Here is a 19,320-nt window from a genome sequence, read left to right as displayed (position 1 = left end):
CCCAAATAGGAGATCAAGATGGAGTTCTAGATTGTTGGATTTGGTCCGGCCCAGTCCTGGCTACTGTAGCCATTTGGGGACTAAATCAGCAGACAAAGCTCCTTCTCTTTCTTTCAAATGAATAAATCTTAAAAAAAAAAAAAAGGGATAAATGGGTACAGAGAATACATAACTTTAGTGAAAATCTAATAATTATTTTAAAATTGTTTATTTAAATAATAAAAGACCCATAATGTGCCTACGTGCAATGTGTTGTCCTGGATTGCGTGTTGGTACACTAAAGAGCTTAGCAGAAAAAATGTGAAACTCTAATAAAGTCAGGCATCTACTTACTTACTTTCTTGGACTGGCACCCTAGCGTAATAAGTTAAGCCTCTGCCCGTGGTGCTGGCATCCCATGTGACCGGTGGTTCGTGTCCCAGTTGCTCCACTTCCAATCCAATTCTCTGCTAATCAGCCTGGGAAAGCAGTGGAAGATGGTCCAAAGCCTTGGGACTTTGCACCCACAAGGGAGACCCGGAAGAAGCTCCTGGCTTTGCATAGCCTCAGCTCAGGACGTTGGTGGCCATTTGGGAATTGAACCAGCAGATGGAAGACCACTCTCTCTCCTTCTAGCTGTAACTCTGTCTTTCAAACAAAAATACATCTTAAAGAAATAGCTGGCAGGGCCTGGCGTGGTAGCTTATCAGCTAAAGTCCCCACCTTGAAGATGCTGGGATCCCAAATAGGCGCCAGTTCTAATCCCGGCAGCCCTGCTTCCCATCCAGCTCCCTGCCTGTGCCCTGGGAAAGCAGTCGAGGACGGCCCAAAGCCCTGGGATCCTGCACCCGTGTGGGAGACCTGGAAGAGACTCCTGGCTCCTGATCAGCTCAGCTCTGGCCATTGCAGTCGCTTGGGGAGTGAATCAATGGATGAAAGATCTTCCTCTTTCTCTCCTTCTATTTTTCTGCCTTTCTAATAAAAATAAATAAATCTTAAAAAAAGAAAAAAATAGCTTGCCAGCGCTATTTAGTTGTAGTAATGTAACATGGCAATGTAAGATGCAACATTAGGGGCAAATGGATAAAGCAGATGAGACTCTATATTTCCTTTGCTCCTTGCATAGTTATCCCAAAACAAAAATGTATATTTAAAAAAGCAGTGCAATGCAGGGAAGCTTAATGGATGAACAACATCTGCTTAACCCCCTACTAGATAGTCTTTATGTTGGCATTTGATTTGTTTGGGACTATGTGGCAAACTTCTTGGGTTATCTTCATATACCTCCTCAATGCTGACAATCAACCTAAAGGACCTGATAGTATTTTTTGCACATGTATCCATGTCACAAAGGAAACCTGTATTTCCTAGGAAACCAGCTGACTGGAATCTAGAGAAAAGAAAAAGGGCCAGGATGTGAAAGTGAACAAGACAGTAGTTGATGGAGCCAGGGGTCTGTAACGTAAGAAGTTAGCTCAAACTGAAGAGATGACGTTACGAAGTAAGACACTAATTCTCAGCTGGGAGAGGCAGAAGCCCAGAAGCTAAGGAAAATAAAGAAATGGTGAGAACTCCACTTTGCTTGCCATACCTACGGTTTACTCACAAACTCTTTTACCCATATCATCCTTACTGATTGTAATGTTAGATTAATGGTTTCATATGGCCTGAGAATCAAGTGGTTGCCAAGAGGGTACATTTCTAGGGTCACAGCCACAGGGCAGTGTCATGCTTCTTACTTGCTTCAATGACCGTCATTACCACACTCTCGAATTCTCTGGGCACAGGCATGCCGCTGCCCATTCTTCTCGAGGCCCGGCAGTGCTGTGTACAGAACAGGTGCTCAACACACAACGGCTTAATGAATAAATAAGGCAGGAAGATAGAAACCACTGCAACTAAGTTTTCCATTTGAAAGCTTCCAAGGTAAACATTCAGTTCTAAACACTTCTTCAAGGCAAAGTATTTTAATAATTATAAGGTCAGCACTGTGGCATAGTAGGCTAATTCTTTACCTTTGGCATGGGCATTGTCATGGGTAACAGTTCCTGTCCTGGCAGCTCCAATTCTGATCCAGCTCCCTGCTTGTGGCCTGGGAAAACAGCAGAGGATGGCCCAAAACCTTGGGACCCTGCACTCACATAGGAGACTCAGAAGAAACTCGTGGCTCCTGACTTTGAACTTGACCAACTCTGGCTATTGTGGGCATCCGGGTAAAAGACCAGTGGACGGATGACCTCTCTGTCTCTTGTAGCTCTGCTTTTCAAATAAAAATAAATCTTTTTTAAAAAAGATTTTATTTTTATTGCAAAGTCAGATATATAGAGAGGAAGATCTTCCGCCCGATGATTCAATCCCCAAGTGACTGCAACGGCCAGTGCTGCGCCAAGCCGAAGACAGGAGCCAGGAGCTTCTTTCAGGTCTCCCACGTGAGTGCAGTGTCCCAAGGCTTTGGGCCATCCTTGGATGGGAAGTGGGGCTGCCGGGACCAGAACCTGTGCCCATATGGGATCCCAGGGCTTCCAAGGCGAGGACTTCAGCTGCTCGGCCACTGTGCTGGGCCAGCAAAAATAAATCGTTAAAAATGTTAATAATTCAATTTTCCAATTTAGTGAGGAGAACTGACCTATAACGCCCAAAGACATACAACTGGTATTGGAATTTGAGGAGAGTATATAAGCAGACATTTCAAAAGGTCATGGAAACTGGAATGAAAAGATTGCAAAAATACAGATATTCATGCATTTTTTCATAAGACACTTTTCTGCGAGTTTTTTTGAAGACCCCTCATACTTAATGCATCTCAAAGAATGTATTATACTGCCCAGCCGTGTGATCTGAAGCCCAAGAAAATGCCATGCTAAATTATGTTGACTCCCTAGTGGTTTCATTCCAATTAAGGTAAATAAAACAGGGTTGGGGTGGGGAAGGCTCCATATGACTCTTCACAGAGTGTCTGAATGAAAGATTATTTTCATGAAGCACAATGGAATAGAATTACTTTTTTTCAACAACTAGGTTTATTCACTTAATAGAACACTTGTTGCTTTAAGATGACTGTACTAAGGGCAGGGATAAGGGAAATCCCAGGAGCCTATGGAACTGTATCATAAGATGATAATAATAATAATAAATAAAAGATAAAAAAGATGACTGTACTAGACATCTTTTTCCAGTATTAGAATATTCTCTTTTACGAAGAATGAATAGCAAATGATGGCAGTAAAAAATCTTTCTGGGTCCAGTGAGATGACTCAATGGCTAAATCTTCACCCTGCAAGTGCTGCGATCCCATATGGGCACTGATTTGTGTTCTAGGAAAGCAGTGGAAAATGACCCCAAAGCCTTGGGAGACCCGGAAGAAGCTCCTGGCTTCAGAATGGCTCAGCTCTGGCCATTGCAGTCACTTGGGAAGTAAGCCAGTGGATGGAGAATTTTCTCTCTATATAAATCTGATCTCCCTCTCCAATAAATAAAACCTTTAAAAAAGTGTCTTTGGTGGCCAAAAAAAAAGTGCTGCATGTCAGTCCCTAAAATGGTATACATTCATGAGATCCCTTTGTGTATACAGGGTTTTCATATACTATCTTTTTATTTGGTCAGGGAGGGCACTCAGGGATTTGAGTTAGCAAGGGAGAAACATACATTGTTTGAATATACCTACTGGTTGGGAATCAAGCTTTGCATATTCATCTTCAGTTGAAACAAACATGCTACAAGAGACTACATGTGCTCACAGTGAAGGATGGATGTTTGGTGTTATGGTTTAAAGTAATGCTTGGGATTCTCACATCCCATACCAGAGTACTTGGGTTTGGGTACCAATTCTACTCTCCATTCTACTTTCCTGCTAATGTGCACCCTGTGAGGCAGCAGGTGACAGCTCAATAACTTGGGTTTCTGCCAGCCATGTGGAAGACCTGGCTCCTAGCTTCAGCTGTTTCCCAGTTCCAGCAGGTGTGGGCATTTGAGAAGTGAAACAGAAGTGAATGAAAAAAAAAAAAAATCAATCCCTATTTTTGTTTCTCTTTCTTTTAAATTATGTGAAAACAATTATTTAAAAACCAAGAAGTCAGCAAAAGTCAAGCTGCTTCAAAGAGTTGATTATACCAGCACCCAGCCTTAGGGCTGAAGGTATTTGTGGCTGGTTAGAAAGCCAATGGTAGCAATTCAATCTGTCATGTAGAAATTCAATCTGCCATGTAGAGTAGAGAACAGCGAGGAAGCCAAAGTAAAATGAGGGATTTGGACTGGGAAAAGGGATGTAGAGGGAGAAGGAATAAGATTGGGGGTGGGGTGGAAAAGGAAGAGTAGAAGTAGAGAATATAGAACTGACAAAAAAAAGTGACAGCATAGGGTTAAAATCAAGGCCACAATGGGTAATCAACTGGAAAGCCCAGGATACTCCAAGACCATATTGAATTAACCATATATGACTGTGGCCACTCAGTTCCCCACTTACATGTTGAAAATTAATGCAGTAAAGAACATATAAATACATGGAGATAAACTCTCAGGAGTGTTCACTTTAGGACTCAAATTTTTTAAAAAAGGTATTAAAGGCATGTAATGATGCATTGTAGTTTAGGGGTCCAAAATCTGGTCTTCTGCTTGTTATAAATCAAATTTTTGTAACAAGGGCTTATTTGCTTGCTTTACTTGATTTACAGAAACCATATGAAAAATAAAGCCATGTTTAACAAGTGTTGGTGACCAACTTTAATAATACATATTTAATTTTCAGAAACATATGCTAACCGTCAACAACATGTTCAGGGTATCACTGCCCCAGATGTTATTTCATTGGTACATTATACTGGTATTTACAAAGTTTTCAAATTCAATAACACAAAACAAAACAGCTTAATTTTTAAAAACTACAATGCTTAAAAAAAATGTAAACAATTCATTTTTACATTATTGTAAAAAAGAAGACTCACTCCTTAATGCGGCTTAATTTTAATTGAGCAAAGCCTGGTGCTCATGGATAAAGAAGGAAAAGAATTCTTTACATAGAAACATTGTGCTCCAGTGTGGCAAAGAAAAAAAATTATATATACACAAAGAAAAGAGTCTTAAGTTCACAATTTAGACCACAAAAAAATCTTGTCCCCAAATTGAGAAATTTATAAAAACCATTTATACATGGTTATTGACCTATTAAAAACCTATATAACATTTTTTAAACAATAACTCAGTCAAAAGATACCACTTTTCTTAAAAATGAAATTCTGTGCAAAAGAAATTGTTTAAGCTAGAAATAAGACTATACCCTTCAGTAAGAGGCCAAAAGAGCCACTGCAATAATTTAACTCTGTTAGATTTAGTGCATGTAACCAAAAGGCACACACATGTGATTAATATATTAATTTCTTTTCATGCAGAAACCTGTGCATGTTCATAATTATATAATAAAAACACAAATATAACAAAACATAACGCCAAATGGTTGGCAATGTTAAACTAGCCACAATCCTTTTTAGTATATCTGTCCAGGGTTTCCTAGATCATTAACACTGCCTCTCAAAAAATATATTATATTTAAACAACTTTCAATAAAAATTAAAAAAGGATGTTAGTCTGAAACACTATATTACTTTTTCTCATTCTGATACATATAGAAACTACTGGTATGTTTATTTAATTGCATTTCAAATTGATATGTTTTTCCTTTTGTTGACAAACACTTTGATTGCTCCAGTGAAGTCAGCAGAGAGAAGAACTTCTGTATTGTCTGTCTTCACAGTACCTTAAAAAGTTGAAAAAAAAAAAAAAACCAGACTGAAATGATTTTAAAGGAATTTGAAGCTTGCTGCCACAGTGGCAGATGCCCAGGACCCACTAGCTTTGGTGCAGGGAGATCCTATCCCCAGCTCTGCAGGTTCTTTCCCAGTTCGCTTCTGGGACCCTCCTCTCCGAGGCTCACTTCCACTTACCTTGTCCTAGCTGTTCGTTGCTTGGATCAATGGTACCACAATCCCTTGGGCGTAGATGCCAGGATTTACTCCCAGGCAGCCTAGGCCTCTAAGTCAGTGAATGTTTCATTTCACAGTAAGAGGCTAGCTTGTTATTCAGCCCCAGGACTGGAAGGCTGGCTGAATGGGATCAGCTAGCTGGCCAAGCCCATTGCGAACAGGGCTCTCTAAAGAGGTTGACAGTCAAGTTTAGTGTACAGCAGACATACGGAAACTGCCATGAAACAAAGCAGACACGTTTGCTGTGTGAATGCTGACAGCACCTTTTGCCTTGCTAAATAGTAAAAACACCTCTTAGACTTTCCAGCTGTGTAAAAACATTAAACAAACATTCAGTGTTAACTAGCTTTATAATACACAGGTAAAAGTGTAGATTTAAGGATTAATATGGAAAAGAATAATCTGAACTTACACCAGAGTTTCATACAGAATGAGTCAGGCAACATGATTTCACTGAGATGTGCTAAAAGCATGTTTTAAGCCTTTGATTATTCCTCATCATCCCTTTGCATAGTGTGGAATAAAGAGAGGGCAATTGGTGACATTTTATGATTCCATCACAGTGACAAACATTTGAGCATTATCCATTAAAATGTGCGCTTCCTCAAAAAAGACTCAATGAATTAACTGCACCTTGTACATTTCTAAGAAGTTTTAAAACAATGTTTTGCATATTCTATTTTTTACTCAAATTATGTTAAAAGCTAGTGTAATGAGTGGGTTAGACAAATAGGTAGTTAGGGTTAGGTTCCTGTTGGAATGAGAAGAGGGGGAGTCCCTTTAAAAGTCTACAAGATGCTTACTTCATTAGAAGCGGCAATTCCACTCCTCCAGGTTTCCAGTTTAATCAGGAGACCAGCAAGGAAGCTGAGCTAGCCTTCTGAACTTTCAGATGACCATGAGAAGAGCGAGCAGCCCCTCATGCCATCCCTCTGATAGCTTTTTTTGTTTTATCCATGGCAGGCTAGGCCAGCCTTTGAATGAGTTTTGCTCCCATCCTCTTTGTTAGCTGCTGTTGTATTGTTACCCCCCACCCCCAAAAAATTGAGCTTAAGACACTCCCCCCCCCCCCCCATTTGCTCTCCTGGAGCTCCACTACTGGTTGTTGTGGCAGGTTTCTGACTTGAATAAATCTTGCCTTGCTTACTGTTTTGTCTCAATAGGAACTCTTTCATGTGAGATAAGAACTGAGGTCTCCTTCCTTTGACCAGTAACACCAGACTTTCCTGTGGATTGTGTAGCCTAAGTATGCAAAGTATGCAGAGAATATCAAGGCATGGCTATTTGGAAGAGAGAAGCTCTAAGCTGTATTTGCTTCTGAGAAGGAAAGAGAAAGAAAGCAGAGGGCAATATATCCAATGTTGGATATATCCAATATATGCAATTTAGTGAAGTTTGGATTATTCTGACCTGCTTTACTTTTTAAATCTTGTAGCTGGAAACACTACTCCAAAGTTCATCTTTGTTATCAAAAGTTTTCTTCACAGAAAGAAATGAACAGTGTATTCTGAGGAGTGCATAGTGTAAATGCAAGGGAAGCAGAGATTAAAGTACTTGAGCACCTTATTCAATTTATTTTTATTTGCACCTTTTGTATGAGTAGCTGTTGTGACTTTATAACCCCCTAAAAGGCCCAGGGGTAGTGTGTAGAGTTAGAAAATAAAATCAGTAATCTATCCAGCAATTATTTTAATGATTTGAACTTGATGTTAGTGACAACTGGTCTAAATTTGCGTTGTTTTAACACACTTAAGGACTAACAAAGGACCATTTTTATGGAATTAGCAGTCAATACTACCTTTTAAGTTTGTTTTCTGCAACCTAATCTGAGTGAGCATTAGTATTCTTTACTCTGAAACCGTATGTTACAAATGGCAACAAGTCACAGGCTTGAAATGGTTACCTATCTACAGAAGCCCTAAATCTGTGGCTTTCCTTGAATTCATGTAGTCACCAAATGATTACTACATAGGCCAGCAACATGCCAGGCATTGACAATACAGCAGGAAGCCCTCCCAGAGATTACAGGCTCATAGAACAAAGAAGTTCTACATTTGTGTATATTGGTTACACTTCTCAATGGAGAATGAATGTCTATGAAAAATTATGACCTTCCAAGTTTTGCATGCTTAATTTCTAAGTGAATTTAAGAGAAGTAAAATGTGTAACTGGATTGTTAAGAAATGGGTATCTGACAACCATTATGTTGCAGACAAGAATTCTTCACACTCCTGCAGAAACCTCAGTATAGCCAATATTAGGGTCGATAAGGCCACTAAGTAATGACTCAAAAAAAAAAAAAAAAAACCTAAGAACGAATACCTACCGGAGGATGTAGCATCCAAACCCTCAGGCTCTTCACCTCTACTGGTCCCTTCTGATTTTTCAGATTGCACATCTGAAGAGAACATCAAACTTGGATTTGGAGCAAAGATGGCTGATGTCACAACTGCATTATGTGCTGGGAAAAAAAATTTACTTCAGGGTGATTGAAAATTTTTGATGCTGGGACTGGCACTGGTGCAGCACATCTAGCTGCCTACAAGGTCAGCATTCCATATCTGTGCCAGTCATGTCCTGGCTGCTCCACTTCTGATCCTGATCCGTACTAATGCGCCTAGGAAAAGGATGCAAGAGGGCTCAAGTCCTCAAGTCCCTCTATGCAAATAGGAGGCCTGGATGAAGCTCCAGGCTTCTAGCTTTGGTCTGCCTGAGCCTTTACCAGTGAAGCCATTTCAACACTGAACTATAGGAAAAGTCTCTCTCTCTCTCCAGGCCCCAGCTGCCTTTGAAAGAAATCAATAAATCTTAAATTGTTTTAAATGCTAAAGATAAGAGATCCCATGGCTTCTCTCAAAGATTAGAGCAGTTAAGTTCTTCCCTGTATAGAAACAAACAAGCAGAGCCAAATACAAAATTAAAGCAGTTTTAACTGTCAAATTGCTTCTCTAAAATAATGCCCACACACATTTAGTCCAGTGCACCTCTACTTCAACTTTATTCATTGGTAAGCTGTACAAAAGCAGGTAATACACTTACCTTTAATACCTTCCCAGAAATCATTTCGATCTCTTCTCACTGAAGTAAATTTGCTTAGGTCATGGTAAGTACTCCAGATATAAACATACTTATCCTCTGAACCACTGACAAGGTAAGTAAAATCATGGCTAAATTTAAGGAAGAAAGGAAAAAAATATATAAGTTTTAATTCTTCTCTTTGGTCTCCTGTTCTCAGTGCTTCCTACTTCAAAATACCTGAACCACACCTGTGGCAGGTTTGAGGGTAGACCCAGGTATTGGTAATATTTTCATCAAAGCTGGAGGGAGTCAATTCACATTAGGACAAAACAAGGCTTAGAGAGTTCAAGAAGTGGAGTACTTCACCAGGTGAATTACTGGTTAACTAAAGGGTAATTCAGGAAGAACAGATAATCCCTAAAAGGACTAGGACTAGGAAAAAAAAACCAAAAACCAAACCAAAACAAAAAAACAAACCCAGGCAGGTAACCCTATTTCAAGAAATCCTACTGACTCCAGACTTTCAAAATTTCAAATAATAATGAAAAATAAAGGCATAATTATAGAAGATGTCCTTTAGCATGCGAAAATACTCTTGTAAGGCTCAGATATTTTAAATGAACAATACAATGAGTAAGAGGGAGCAGGTAGATCTCCTAAGAGTTGATATAAATGTAAAAAAAGCAAAAAAATTCCAGAGCTTGAACCTGCCACTGTAATCATGACTTACAATCTCTTACTTTTCTTGGTCTTGGTTCTTCATCTACAGAATGAGGCCAGTCAAGTCCACTACCATTTGGTGTGAGGTCCAGGGATAAACCTTATGAGGCCATCCTCCATGAGCCAGCATCTCACTGCCCTATGTTTACACGCATACTGTTTCTCAGGAAACTTATCACTTTTCAGTGGCTGAATAATGCCTTCAGTCATTTCCTGACTAGTTAAGAGACCACAAATGGGGAATGTCTTCTGCAGGCTCCACGCCAGACAAGGAGGAGTCAGGGAATCCTTACAAACCCAAGACACCTCTGGATACTCTGGTATCTTTCTCCTTTCTGGAGAAATCCCTCTCTGGAATCTCTCAGGAGGTACTTTCCCTTTCCTTCTTTCAATTTTCACTTGCAGATTTTGCAAATAAAATTTCTCTGTCTGCAATGGATTCCTGGCCTTTCTATTTCTTTCTTAAGCTGATGAAAAGAACCCAAAAAGCTTTTCTGGCAACACAGAATAGGGGCAATACTATTTCCTGCAGAGGTGGGGAAGTTAATTACTACATGGTGGTACGATGAGATGCCAGTCATAAGTTAAAGAAACTAAAAACCTATATAAAAATAAGTTCTAGACCAATGGAAAAACAGGAGCAGAGAAGAAATATTCCGATCTCTTTTGGGACGTTCTCATGGTCAATTTACCTGAAACTTGCTTTGATCTGGCTGCTACTGTTGACATAACCCTTATACTTCATGGAGAGTGATAAATCTCTCAGATCATATAGTCTGATTCTGGAGTCATTTGAGGTTACCAGTATCTAAAAATAAATAAAAGTTAAAATAGTATCTTTTAATCAAAATTAAGATATAACCAAGAAAGGGAATTAGACACACACACACACACGATAAATCCACCTTCAAATTAGAAAAAGCAATATTCCATAGGAAAGGGAATACATTTTTTTTTGCCAAGATATGAAAACTAATTTCTCAGAGTCAACTACATATGTATAGAAAGAGATGGTTCTGAAAACCAGAATACCTTATTTTCTCCAGGTAAAGGCTCAATGCCTGTAATTTTTCTTCCAACCTTGTTGCGCCCTCTAGTAGATCGGACATGTATTTGGGTATGGTATTTCAAATGCTAAAAAGAAATCACAAATTCAAGGCATCAGAGTCAGAAGAAACCTCAAATATCATCTAGTACAACACTCAGAAATTATTGATTCCATCTCAATGTACGGATAAGCACTTAAAACTTAGAGGGGCTAAAGAACTTGGCCCAAACCACAAACTGCTTTTACTAAGGATTCACGTAGGTAACTTGCACAAGATAATTATTTACCTCTGTATCATAGAAAATACATCTACCATCATATGTTCCAATTACTGCATATTTGCCATTCTGACAGAAATTTGCAGCTGTGATCAATTTTGTCTGACCATCAACTTCATTCCACAAAGCCACTTTTTTGTCAGGTATGTTCCAAAGGCGGAGCTTTCCATCTAATGACCCACTTAGAAAATATCTATCATCCTAGAACAGTGGCAAAGGAGAAAGCATTCATTAAATTCACTAGCAATCAATGAATCTATTAGAAATAATGTTTTGAAATGTAGGCTTTATTTTATAAACATTGTACTTCAAGCAATCTTTATTTTACACACCACAAACAGTACAACAATGTGAAACTTCAAGCATTTTTCTGGGGGAAAAGGATGTTAGCGTAATGTGTTTCATGTACATTGCATGGGGAAAGGTTCTGTGATTAAATAAATTTGGGAAATTCTGGGTAACGGAAAATTAAACAGCATTCTCAGTTAACCCACATATTGAATCCACAAAAGGGGGAGAGGTGGGTAGTGCTTTCCAACTCATTTAACCATGAGCCTTTTTGATGGTAGCAGGTAGGGGAGCCAGAAAGGAACATCTAACAAGGAACTTGATTTGGGAAACACTATATTGTAGCAGATCACAAATGTTAACATTTGGATGTAAGAGTAACATTAGTTAGCAGGCTTACAGAACCAGTCATTTTTTGGAACTCCGACACTAGGTGAAGCAGTCACTTCCCTATTCGGTATGATTCAGATACTCCCATCTGGAGCAATCTGGCTCACAGGGAACGGACACTGGAGACATAGGGATTGTTGTGACTGAGGATGGGGTGGTGTGCTAGCGGCATCTAGTGGGTAGAGGCCATGAATGCTACTCCACATCCTTTAAGGCAGAGCACAGTCTCCATACCCTCTATAACAAAGAATGTGGGGGAGGGTTGCCCAATCCCTGCTCTAAACTAAACGAGTCTTAACTATAAACTAGTGTATACATGGTAAGAAAAAAATTAAAGAATTGCTGGTTATTTTTCTTACTCATCTCTGAAGTCTGTCAATGACAATCTGGTCATTTCGGGACTAGCATGCGCTCTACTCAATGTTTGTGAGAGGGGACTTGCAACAGTTCATGGAAAATGCATGTCATGAAAAAACAACTACATGGATTCTGAAATCTTGTTGCAGTAAAACAAACTTAACTTTTAATATCTTCTCATGAAATTTTTAAAGTATCATCAAACAGAAGAGCTGAATAGGTAAAAAAAAATTTCATCTTGGTCTTCTAACTTGAATTTTATTTCCAGGCATACCTCCCACCGTGTGCGTATGTGCATACATGGATCTTCTTTGTGTAATCTTATAGCTCTGCTGTCATGCTTTTAGGTAAAATAGTCATGCTGCCATGGAAATATTAACACCATCCTATTCTCTTTGCTCCTCTCAGAAACCCTATAGGTCAGTACAGCTTTCAGAAGTAGGGGTTTTTGGTATTCCAAATCAAATCATAGAAAAACTAGTGACTGAAGAGAAACCTTAATAACAATATATTTAGGTGCCTATTAAAACCAAGTATCTCTTTCTACTAGGAACACGATAGCATGATAGTGAAAACAGGATTGGAGGGAGGGACTGTGTTCACGGGTGCTCACTTCACAGTTGTTGCACCTCTGGCAGACAGACAGAGGTGTTAGGCAGAGGGAAGTCACTAACACCTTTACGTTCCAAGTGTTAAGGCATTCATACAGATTAAACATTTCTATTTTCCCAAAGTTTCTGATCAAGTCTTCTGTAGGTTCAGAATCATGCCTAGAGAGGGAAATTGTATTGAGGGGGAGAAAGTCTTTTTGAATTTTGGGGAAAAGAGGAATAAATGCCAATATGAGTGAAATGTTATCTCAAGCATTTGGGTGGCTCTAGCCTACAGGGGCACAGGATAGAAGCGCCATTTCATTAACAGTAGACTTTCCTCCTTTGAATGAAATCACATGGAACATTTCTTTCAGGGCAAAGATATTAAAGGATTTTCTGCTTTGAAAATGTATATAAAAAGGGAGTATCAGGGCCCGGAGCGATGGCGTAGTGGCCTGGGAAAGCAGTCAAGGACAGCCCAAAGCTTTGGGACCCTGCACCCATGTGGGAGACCCGGAAGAGGCTCCTGGCTTTGGATTGCCTCAGCTCCAGCCTTTGTGGCCGCTTGGGGAGTGAATCATCAGACAGAAGATCTTCCTCTCTGTCTCTCCTCTCTGTATAACTGCCTTTCCAATAAAAAAAAATAAATCTTATTTAAAAAGGGATATCAATGTTAACAATGTCTCCAGACATTCAATCATAATTCAACATGAGTGTGCTTCAGAAAGTTCATGACAATTTTGAAGCTTCTTTGTATATCCTACAATGAATTTTGGTCACTGCCTTTTCAAAAATTTTGAATGCCAGAGTTGTATAGAGTGATGGAAAGAAGACAGGGGGATCTTCTTTCATTTGAAAGGCATTTTTACAGAGAGGAGAGAAAGGAAAGAGGTCTCCTATCCACTGGCTCACTCCCCAAATAATCAACGGCTGGAGCTGAGCCGATCCAAAGTGAGGAGCCAGGAGCTTCTTCTGGGTTTCCAGAAGTGCAGGGTCCCAAGGCTTTGGGCCATCCTCCACTGCTTTCCCAGGCCACAAGCAGGGAGCTAGATCGGAAGTGGGGCAGCTGGGACATGAACCAGTGCCCAAAAGGGATACTAGCATTGCCAGCAGAGGGTTAGATTGCTACACCAATCACCATGCCAGGGGACAGAGAGAGAAAGAGAGAGAGAGAGAGAGAGAGAGAGAGAGAGAGAGAGAGAGAGAGAAATCTTTTATAAAGTAGTGAACTATCTGAATGAGCACAACAGACGAAGCCAGGCTGAAACAGGAGCCTGGTATTACATTTGGGTCTGGTGGAAGGGGTCCAGGTTGAGCCCTCCTGCTGCCATCCCAGCTACATTAGTAGGAAGCTGGATTAGATGTGCAGCAGCTAGACTTGAACCAGCATGCATACAGGATGCCAGCGTAGCAGGTGGTGGTTTAAACTAATATGCCACAACACTGGCCCCTCTTTTCCTCTTTTAATCTTTTCCTCCTTGTCTCTTCTTTCCCCCTCATACAACATTCCTGGCATACATTTACTCTTTTTTCATTTATTTTATTGCTGCTTCCTCTCCTTCTTCCATTTCTAATACTTTTCATCTTTAGTATGATACTTGATTTATACTCTGCATGCCTTATTAAAAATTTGGGATGATCATTTACTGTCATATTTACAGTACAACATTACTTTTTCTAATGCAGATTAGCAGAATACTTCATTTCTCAATTTTAAAGGAACATATTACTAAGTTGCTTTTCATTGTATGGGTATTAATAGCTTTATTTCCTGTGATCCAATTGTCCTCCAGAGAAAACAGGTAACCCCAATTTTCCTTTTAACAGAACAAGAAAATATATGGTTACTTACTCTTGGATGGAAAGCTATGGCAGTGACAAAATCTATGTGCTGGAAACAGCAAAGGCATTCTCTTCTAGAAATGTGCCATAACCTGACTGTTTTATCCATCGAAGAGGAAAGCAGAAAGTAGTTCTATGGAGAAAATCATATTGATTATTACTTTTGTCATAATGTGAATATAAAACCACTTGTATATAACAAACGTGAACTGAGCTTTGTGAATCTAAATAGTTTTACTGTAAAGTACAGCTTTAAAAGGAAAACAGACTATCCAATCACCTGGAAATTTTTTTCCCTGAAACAGTTAAACAGCATCTTTTTAATCAATCCTAAAGATCTTTCACATTAGCTGTTCTGAAATTCAGATGAATCTTATCATCCTTGTTCAAATAAATCTGCCAGGCTTCAGCAGAGGACTAAGCTGTGCTTTAGTTATTATAGCTTGTTCATGTTGAAATTTAGTTATGAAAATAAAGCACCCATTCATTTTTTTGTCCTTTTAGTTCAGTTGCTTTTCACATTAATAACTCTGGTGAATTTTAACTCACATAATCCCCAACTGTTATTTAAAGTTCCTTCAAAAAGATCACCCAAAAATGCAGTATGGAAATGAAAGTTATTGTGGACCTGCCACAACCTTGGCAAAAAAAAAAAAAAAAAAAAAAAAAAGTAAGAGAACACAGACTGTCAAATATCTCAGAACAGAGCGTAGACTTTTCAAAGCCAGAAAAGGGTAGTGTAACTGATTAAGGAACTGTGTTGGTGCCATGACCCAGGAACCAAACATTTATCTGTCAAAAGCCTGCAGCTGGCAGAAGTTAATTAATACTTAAGTGCAATCTGCTTAAGGAGGAGAACTCTAACTGAATGAGCAAATTCAAATGGGACCCGCAGTACTCCTTAGTGTGTCTAAATGTGTTTTAAAAATCAAGGTAATGCAATGCCATGATATACTGCAACAGCAGAATGTTGCACTTGTGACTGCAGCTGAAGGCCTGCACAACTGGAATAATATGGGGGAAAACGCTGTGGGAGGAGAAAGCAGGGAAGGAAGAAGGGGAAGTAGAGGGGGAAATCCTTTTATCTATAAAATCCTACCAGGGAAAGAAATAATAACAACAAAAAATATTTTAAATCAAGGCAATGGTGACATCTACTGAGTACTTCCAACATGCTAGGCATTGTTCTTAACACTAGAAAGCAATCCTCCTTGACATGAGAAGAGCGAAGCACAGACATGAAATAACTTGTTTATGGTTACACAGCTCATCAGTGGCAGAGCTAGGACTCAAGCCAGGCAGTTTGGCTTTAGGTCCACACTCAACTCTACTATTCTGCAAAATGCTCAAGTAGAACATATGTTATGAATAGCAACAACATGCTTTTCCATTTGCTAAAAGTGACTAACAACCTTTAATCTTTGATCATAAAAACATTAAGTACAGGGGCTGGCATGCTGGCTCAACTGGCTAATCCTTCGCCTCCAAGCGCTGGCATCTTATGTGGACACTGGTTCGTGTCCCGGCTGCCCCATTGCTATCCAGTTCCCTGGAGGACAGTCCAAGGCCTTGGGCCCCTTTACTTGCATGGAAGACCAGGAAGAAGCTCCTGGATCCTGGCTTCGGAACGGCTCAGCTATGGCTGTTGCAGCTACTTGTGGAGTGAACCAGTGGATGCAAGGTCTTTCTCTATTTCTCCTTCTTTCTGTAAATATGCCTTTCCAATAAAAAGAAATCTTAAAGATTAAGCACAAGATGTCGGTATGTAGTTATACTGATATTAAAAAGATATGTACTATTTTTGGTTATTCAAAAAATATCCATTTTATGTAATAGCTGTTTCAAAGTAATGTACTTTACAGTTTACAAATGTTTTGAAGCATCTAATAATTATTTTAATTTTCAAGATCCACTTATTTTCAGACAAGTTTTAAAGAATGTGTAGTTTGCTTTATGATTTCCAGTTTACAAATATATAAAAACTAAACCTATGGCCCACTGTTCATGAAAACTGGTTTTCTTCAATTCTTGCTCTAAGAGATATGAGACATCCCTAAAATATTAAGTGAAGGCGCTGAAGACATATTAAGACTCCTTCTATTATGTTAAGCAGATTCTGTTTAACAAGCTCTTGCTAGGTAAGAGAAATTAAATGAATTTCTTAAGTATTGATCTTGACAGTTAAACTAGATTCTAATCTAAGTTCTATTTACAATTATTGTGATATAAGATGTAATAGAGTCTAAAAAAAAGATGTAATGGAGTCTAATCTGTCTATTATCTACACAGTAAAAGATCATATATCTCATGGGGCTGTTACTGTAATAATTAACAAAGTAATTCCTGGTACCTGACACAAGATGTATTTTCAAAAAAAATAGAAAATCCACTGGTTGTGCTAACACTGAAGTAATTCTAAACCAAGATCTGGCCCTTGTACTAGAGGGGGTTAGAATCTTGCTGCATATAAGCTCTAGAAATACACATAGGTAAAGTCAACTAAAAATGAAAGTCTATAAAAAGTATGTAGATATAAAGGCAATACAGAATATTAGTAAAACATCAATATGTGCTTTAGTTATCACATAAGACCTTATCAAGGAGACAGGCTACTTGGAACACATGAAAGAAGGAATGCATTTTGTTCTGGCGAAGATGATTTTTTTAAAAGCACTCTGTGTGAGGCAACATCATTTTGGTGTTGCCTTCTTCTGGCTGGGGATGAGAGGTTGGGGCTCTGATAAGTCCTTAGGAACCATTTGTACATGGGGTGGAATCTCACTCAAATAACTCAGACTGGTTCTTCTCAAAATTATTTGTGGCAAATGATTGTTTTTGCTTTCAAAAAATGTCCAGTGAGTCATGGACTGGAACTACTATAAAATATAGAAAAATGCGGTAAAAATAAAAAGCATATAAAAAAGAAGTGTACATAAAATACAAGCCCAGGTTTTTAAACATTAGGAATAGCAGGCACGTAATTACTTTGAAAAATGACAGTAAACATTTCTAAATGGTTTACTCTTGGCTTCTATACTTATTGCACCACAGACTGGTATTTATATGGTCAGGGACCAGAAGAAGGTCCAGTTTATTAACCAACACTTGTCTTTAAAGAGCATTATTACTCCCTTGAGAAAACTGCATAGCAGAGCTGATACTAAACAATACTACTGTTTTCCCCTAAGAAGTCTGGAAGGAATGCCAGGATGGACATTCTGTAAGAACTGCATAATTTCAAAAAATTTATTTATGTGCAAGTCTGAATTACCAAGAGGGAGGGAGAGAGGGTAAACACTGGTTTACCCCACAGATGGTCACAATGAACACAGGATCCAAGAGCTTTCTCTAGGCCTCTCACATGGGCAGGAAGGGTCTGTGTGCTTGGGCCATCGTCTGCTGCCCTTCTGAAACTATTAGCTGGGAGCTGGATCAGAAGTGATGCAGCTGGGACACAAATCAGCACCCATATCTGGCATTGCAGGTGATGGCTTTACCCACTGCACCAGGTCCTGTAATTTATTTTTAACATTATTTACTTCTTTTCATTTTAGTTGAAAGGGAGAGAGAGAAAAGAAACAGAAAAAGATCTGTCTGTTGGTTCACTCCTGAAATATCCCCAACAGTGATGACTGTTCCAGGCTGAAACCAAGAGCCTGGAACTGTATCTGGGCCTCCCTCATGGGTGGCAGACACCTAAACATCTGAGCCATTACCTGCTGGCTTCTAGAGTGTGCATCAGCAGGAAGTTGAGTCAGAAATAGTGGCAGGACTCAAACTCAGGTACTGATGTGTTATGCAGGTATCCCAAGCAGCATCCCATGTTCTGTGCCAATCCCTGTCCCTAGAATTTTCTTGACTTCTTAAATCTTGAGAAACGTGTACACTATCTTTATAATTGTTTCCTTACAATGATTAGCTTTCATAAGAATGGGTTAGAAAGTAATGTTCCAAAGTCATGGGGTTTGACTCTCAACTCTTGTACTCTTATGCTGTGTTGACTTTAGGTATATGTCTTGATAAGGAAACAGCAATTAAAGACATGTATATAGTGCTTAAGTTTTGATTATCATTTTATCATTATAATAGGGGAATAGTAACTGAACATTCATTGTGTCTTAGGCAAGTGCTTTCTATTCAACAGCTCAGTTAACCTCCTGCAGCTCCAACAGGAAGCTACTTTTATCATGCTTATTTTGCAGATGACACACTGAGATTGAGTAACTTGCCCAAGGTCAGACAATTACTAAGTGATAAACTAGGTAGCATGTGAACCCAGTGAGTCTGGCTCCACATTCTTAAAGCTATCAACAGATATCTTTTGTGTGAAAGAAAAGCACATGTTATATAGCCGGTACACCTGCACAGGTTTTCAATAATGTTTTTTTTTTACTGTTTCTTCCAAGAAGGAAATAAAGGAGTGGTCACTGGGACAGAAAGGAATCAAAGTAGTTTTAGCCTCAAATGCTAGAGATAGGATAAGGAAATGAATTCCAGAAAAAGGTATTAACTATGCTAAGAAGGTAGTATGATGCGTAATTTTGTGTTATGTTGGCTACGTGTTATGTTCAAAACAGCTGTTTAATCAAACATCTAACTGCTTCTGTTAAAGTGTTTCACAGATGCAATTAACATTTACTACCAGTTGTCTTAAAAAAAACCTTATTTATTGGAAATGTATATTTACAGAGAGAAGGAGAGACAGAAAGAACTTCCATTTACTGGTTTACTCTCCAATTGTCATAATGGCCAGAGCTGGGCCATTTAGAAGCTGGGAGGCAGGTTCTTCTGGGTATCTCACATGGGTGCAGGGTTACAAGGACTTGAGCCAT

General features: G+C 39.1%; 1 protein-coding gene across 2 annotated transcripts in view; it reads right to left on the bottom strand.

Moving 5' to 3' along the window:
• Positions 1 to 4,628: 4,628 nt before the first annotated feature.
• The window catches only part of WDR44 (WD repeat domain 44), a 115,073-nt gene continuing 100,381 nt past the window's right edge, over positions 4,629 to 19,320 (bottom strand). For both annotated transcript variants that reach the window (XM_058658267.1, XM_004587628.3), the window contains 7 exons: positions 14,499 to 14,621; positions 11,028 to 11,219; positions 10,725 to 10,826; positions 10,385 to 10,500; positions 8,994 to 9,121; positions 8,281 to 8,415; positions 4,629 to 5,728 (listed from right to left, as the gene is read on the bottom strand). In XM_058658267.1, coding sequence (XP_058514250.1) covers positions 5,631 to 5,728; positions 8,281 to 8,415; positions 8,994 to 9,121; positions 10,385 to 10,500; positions 10,725 to 10,826; positions 11,028 to 11,219; positions 14,499 to 14,621 — 894 coding nt within the window. In that variant the 3' untranslated portion in view covers positions 4,629 to 5,630. The remainder of the gene's footprint in view (positions 5,729 to 8,280; positions 8,416 to 8,993; positions 9,122 to 10,384; positions 10,501 to 10,724; positions 10,827 to 11,027; positions 11,220 to 14,498; positions 14,622 to 19,320) is intronic.

The sequence above is a fragment of the Ochotona princeps genome, chromosome X (assembly GCF_030435755.1).
Source record: "Ochotona princeps isolate mOchPri1 chromosome X, mOchPri1.hap1, whole genome shotgun sequence".
NCBI classification, from domain to species: Eukaryota; Metazoa; Chordata; class Mammalia; order Lagomorpha; family Ochotonidae; genus Ochotona; species Ochotona princeps.
This window is presented reverse-complemented; position numbering and strand designations above follow the sequence as displayed.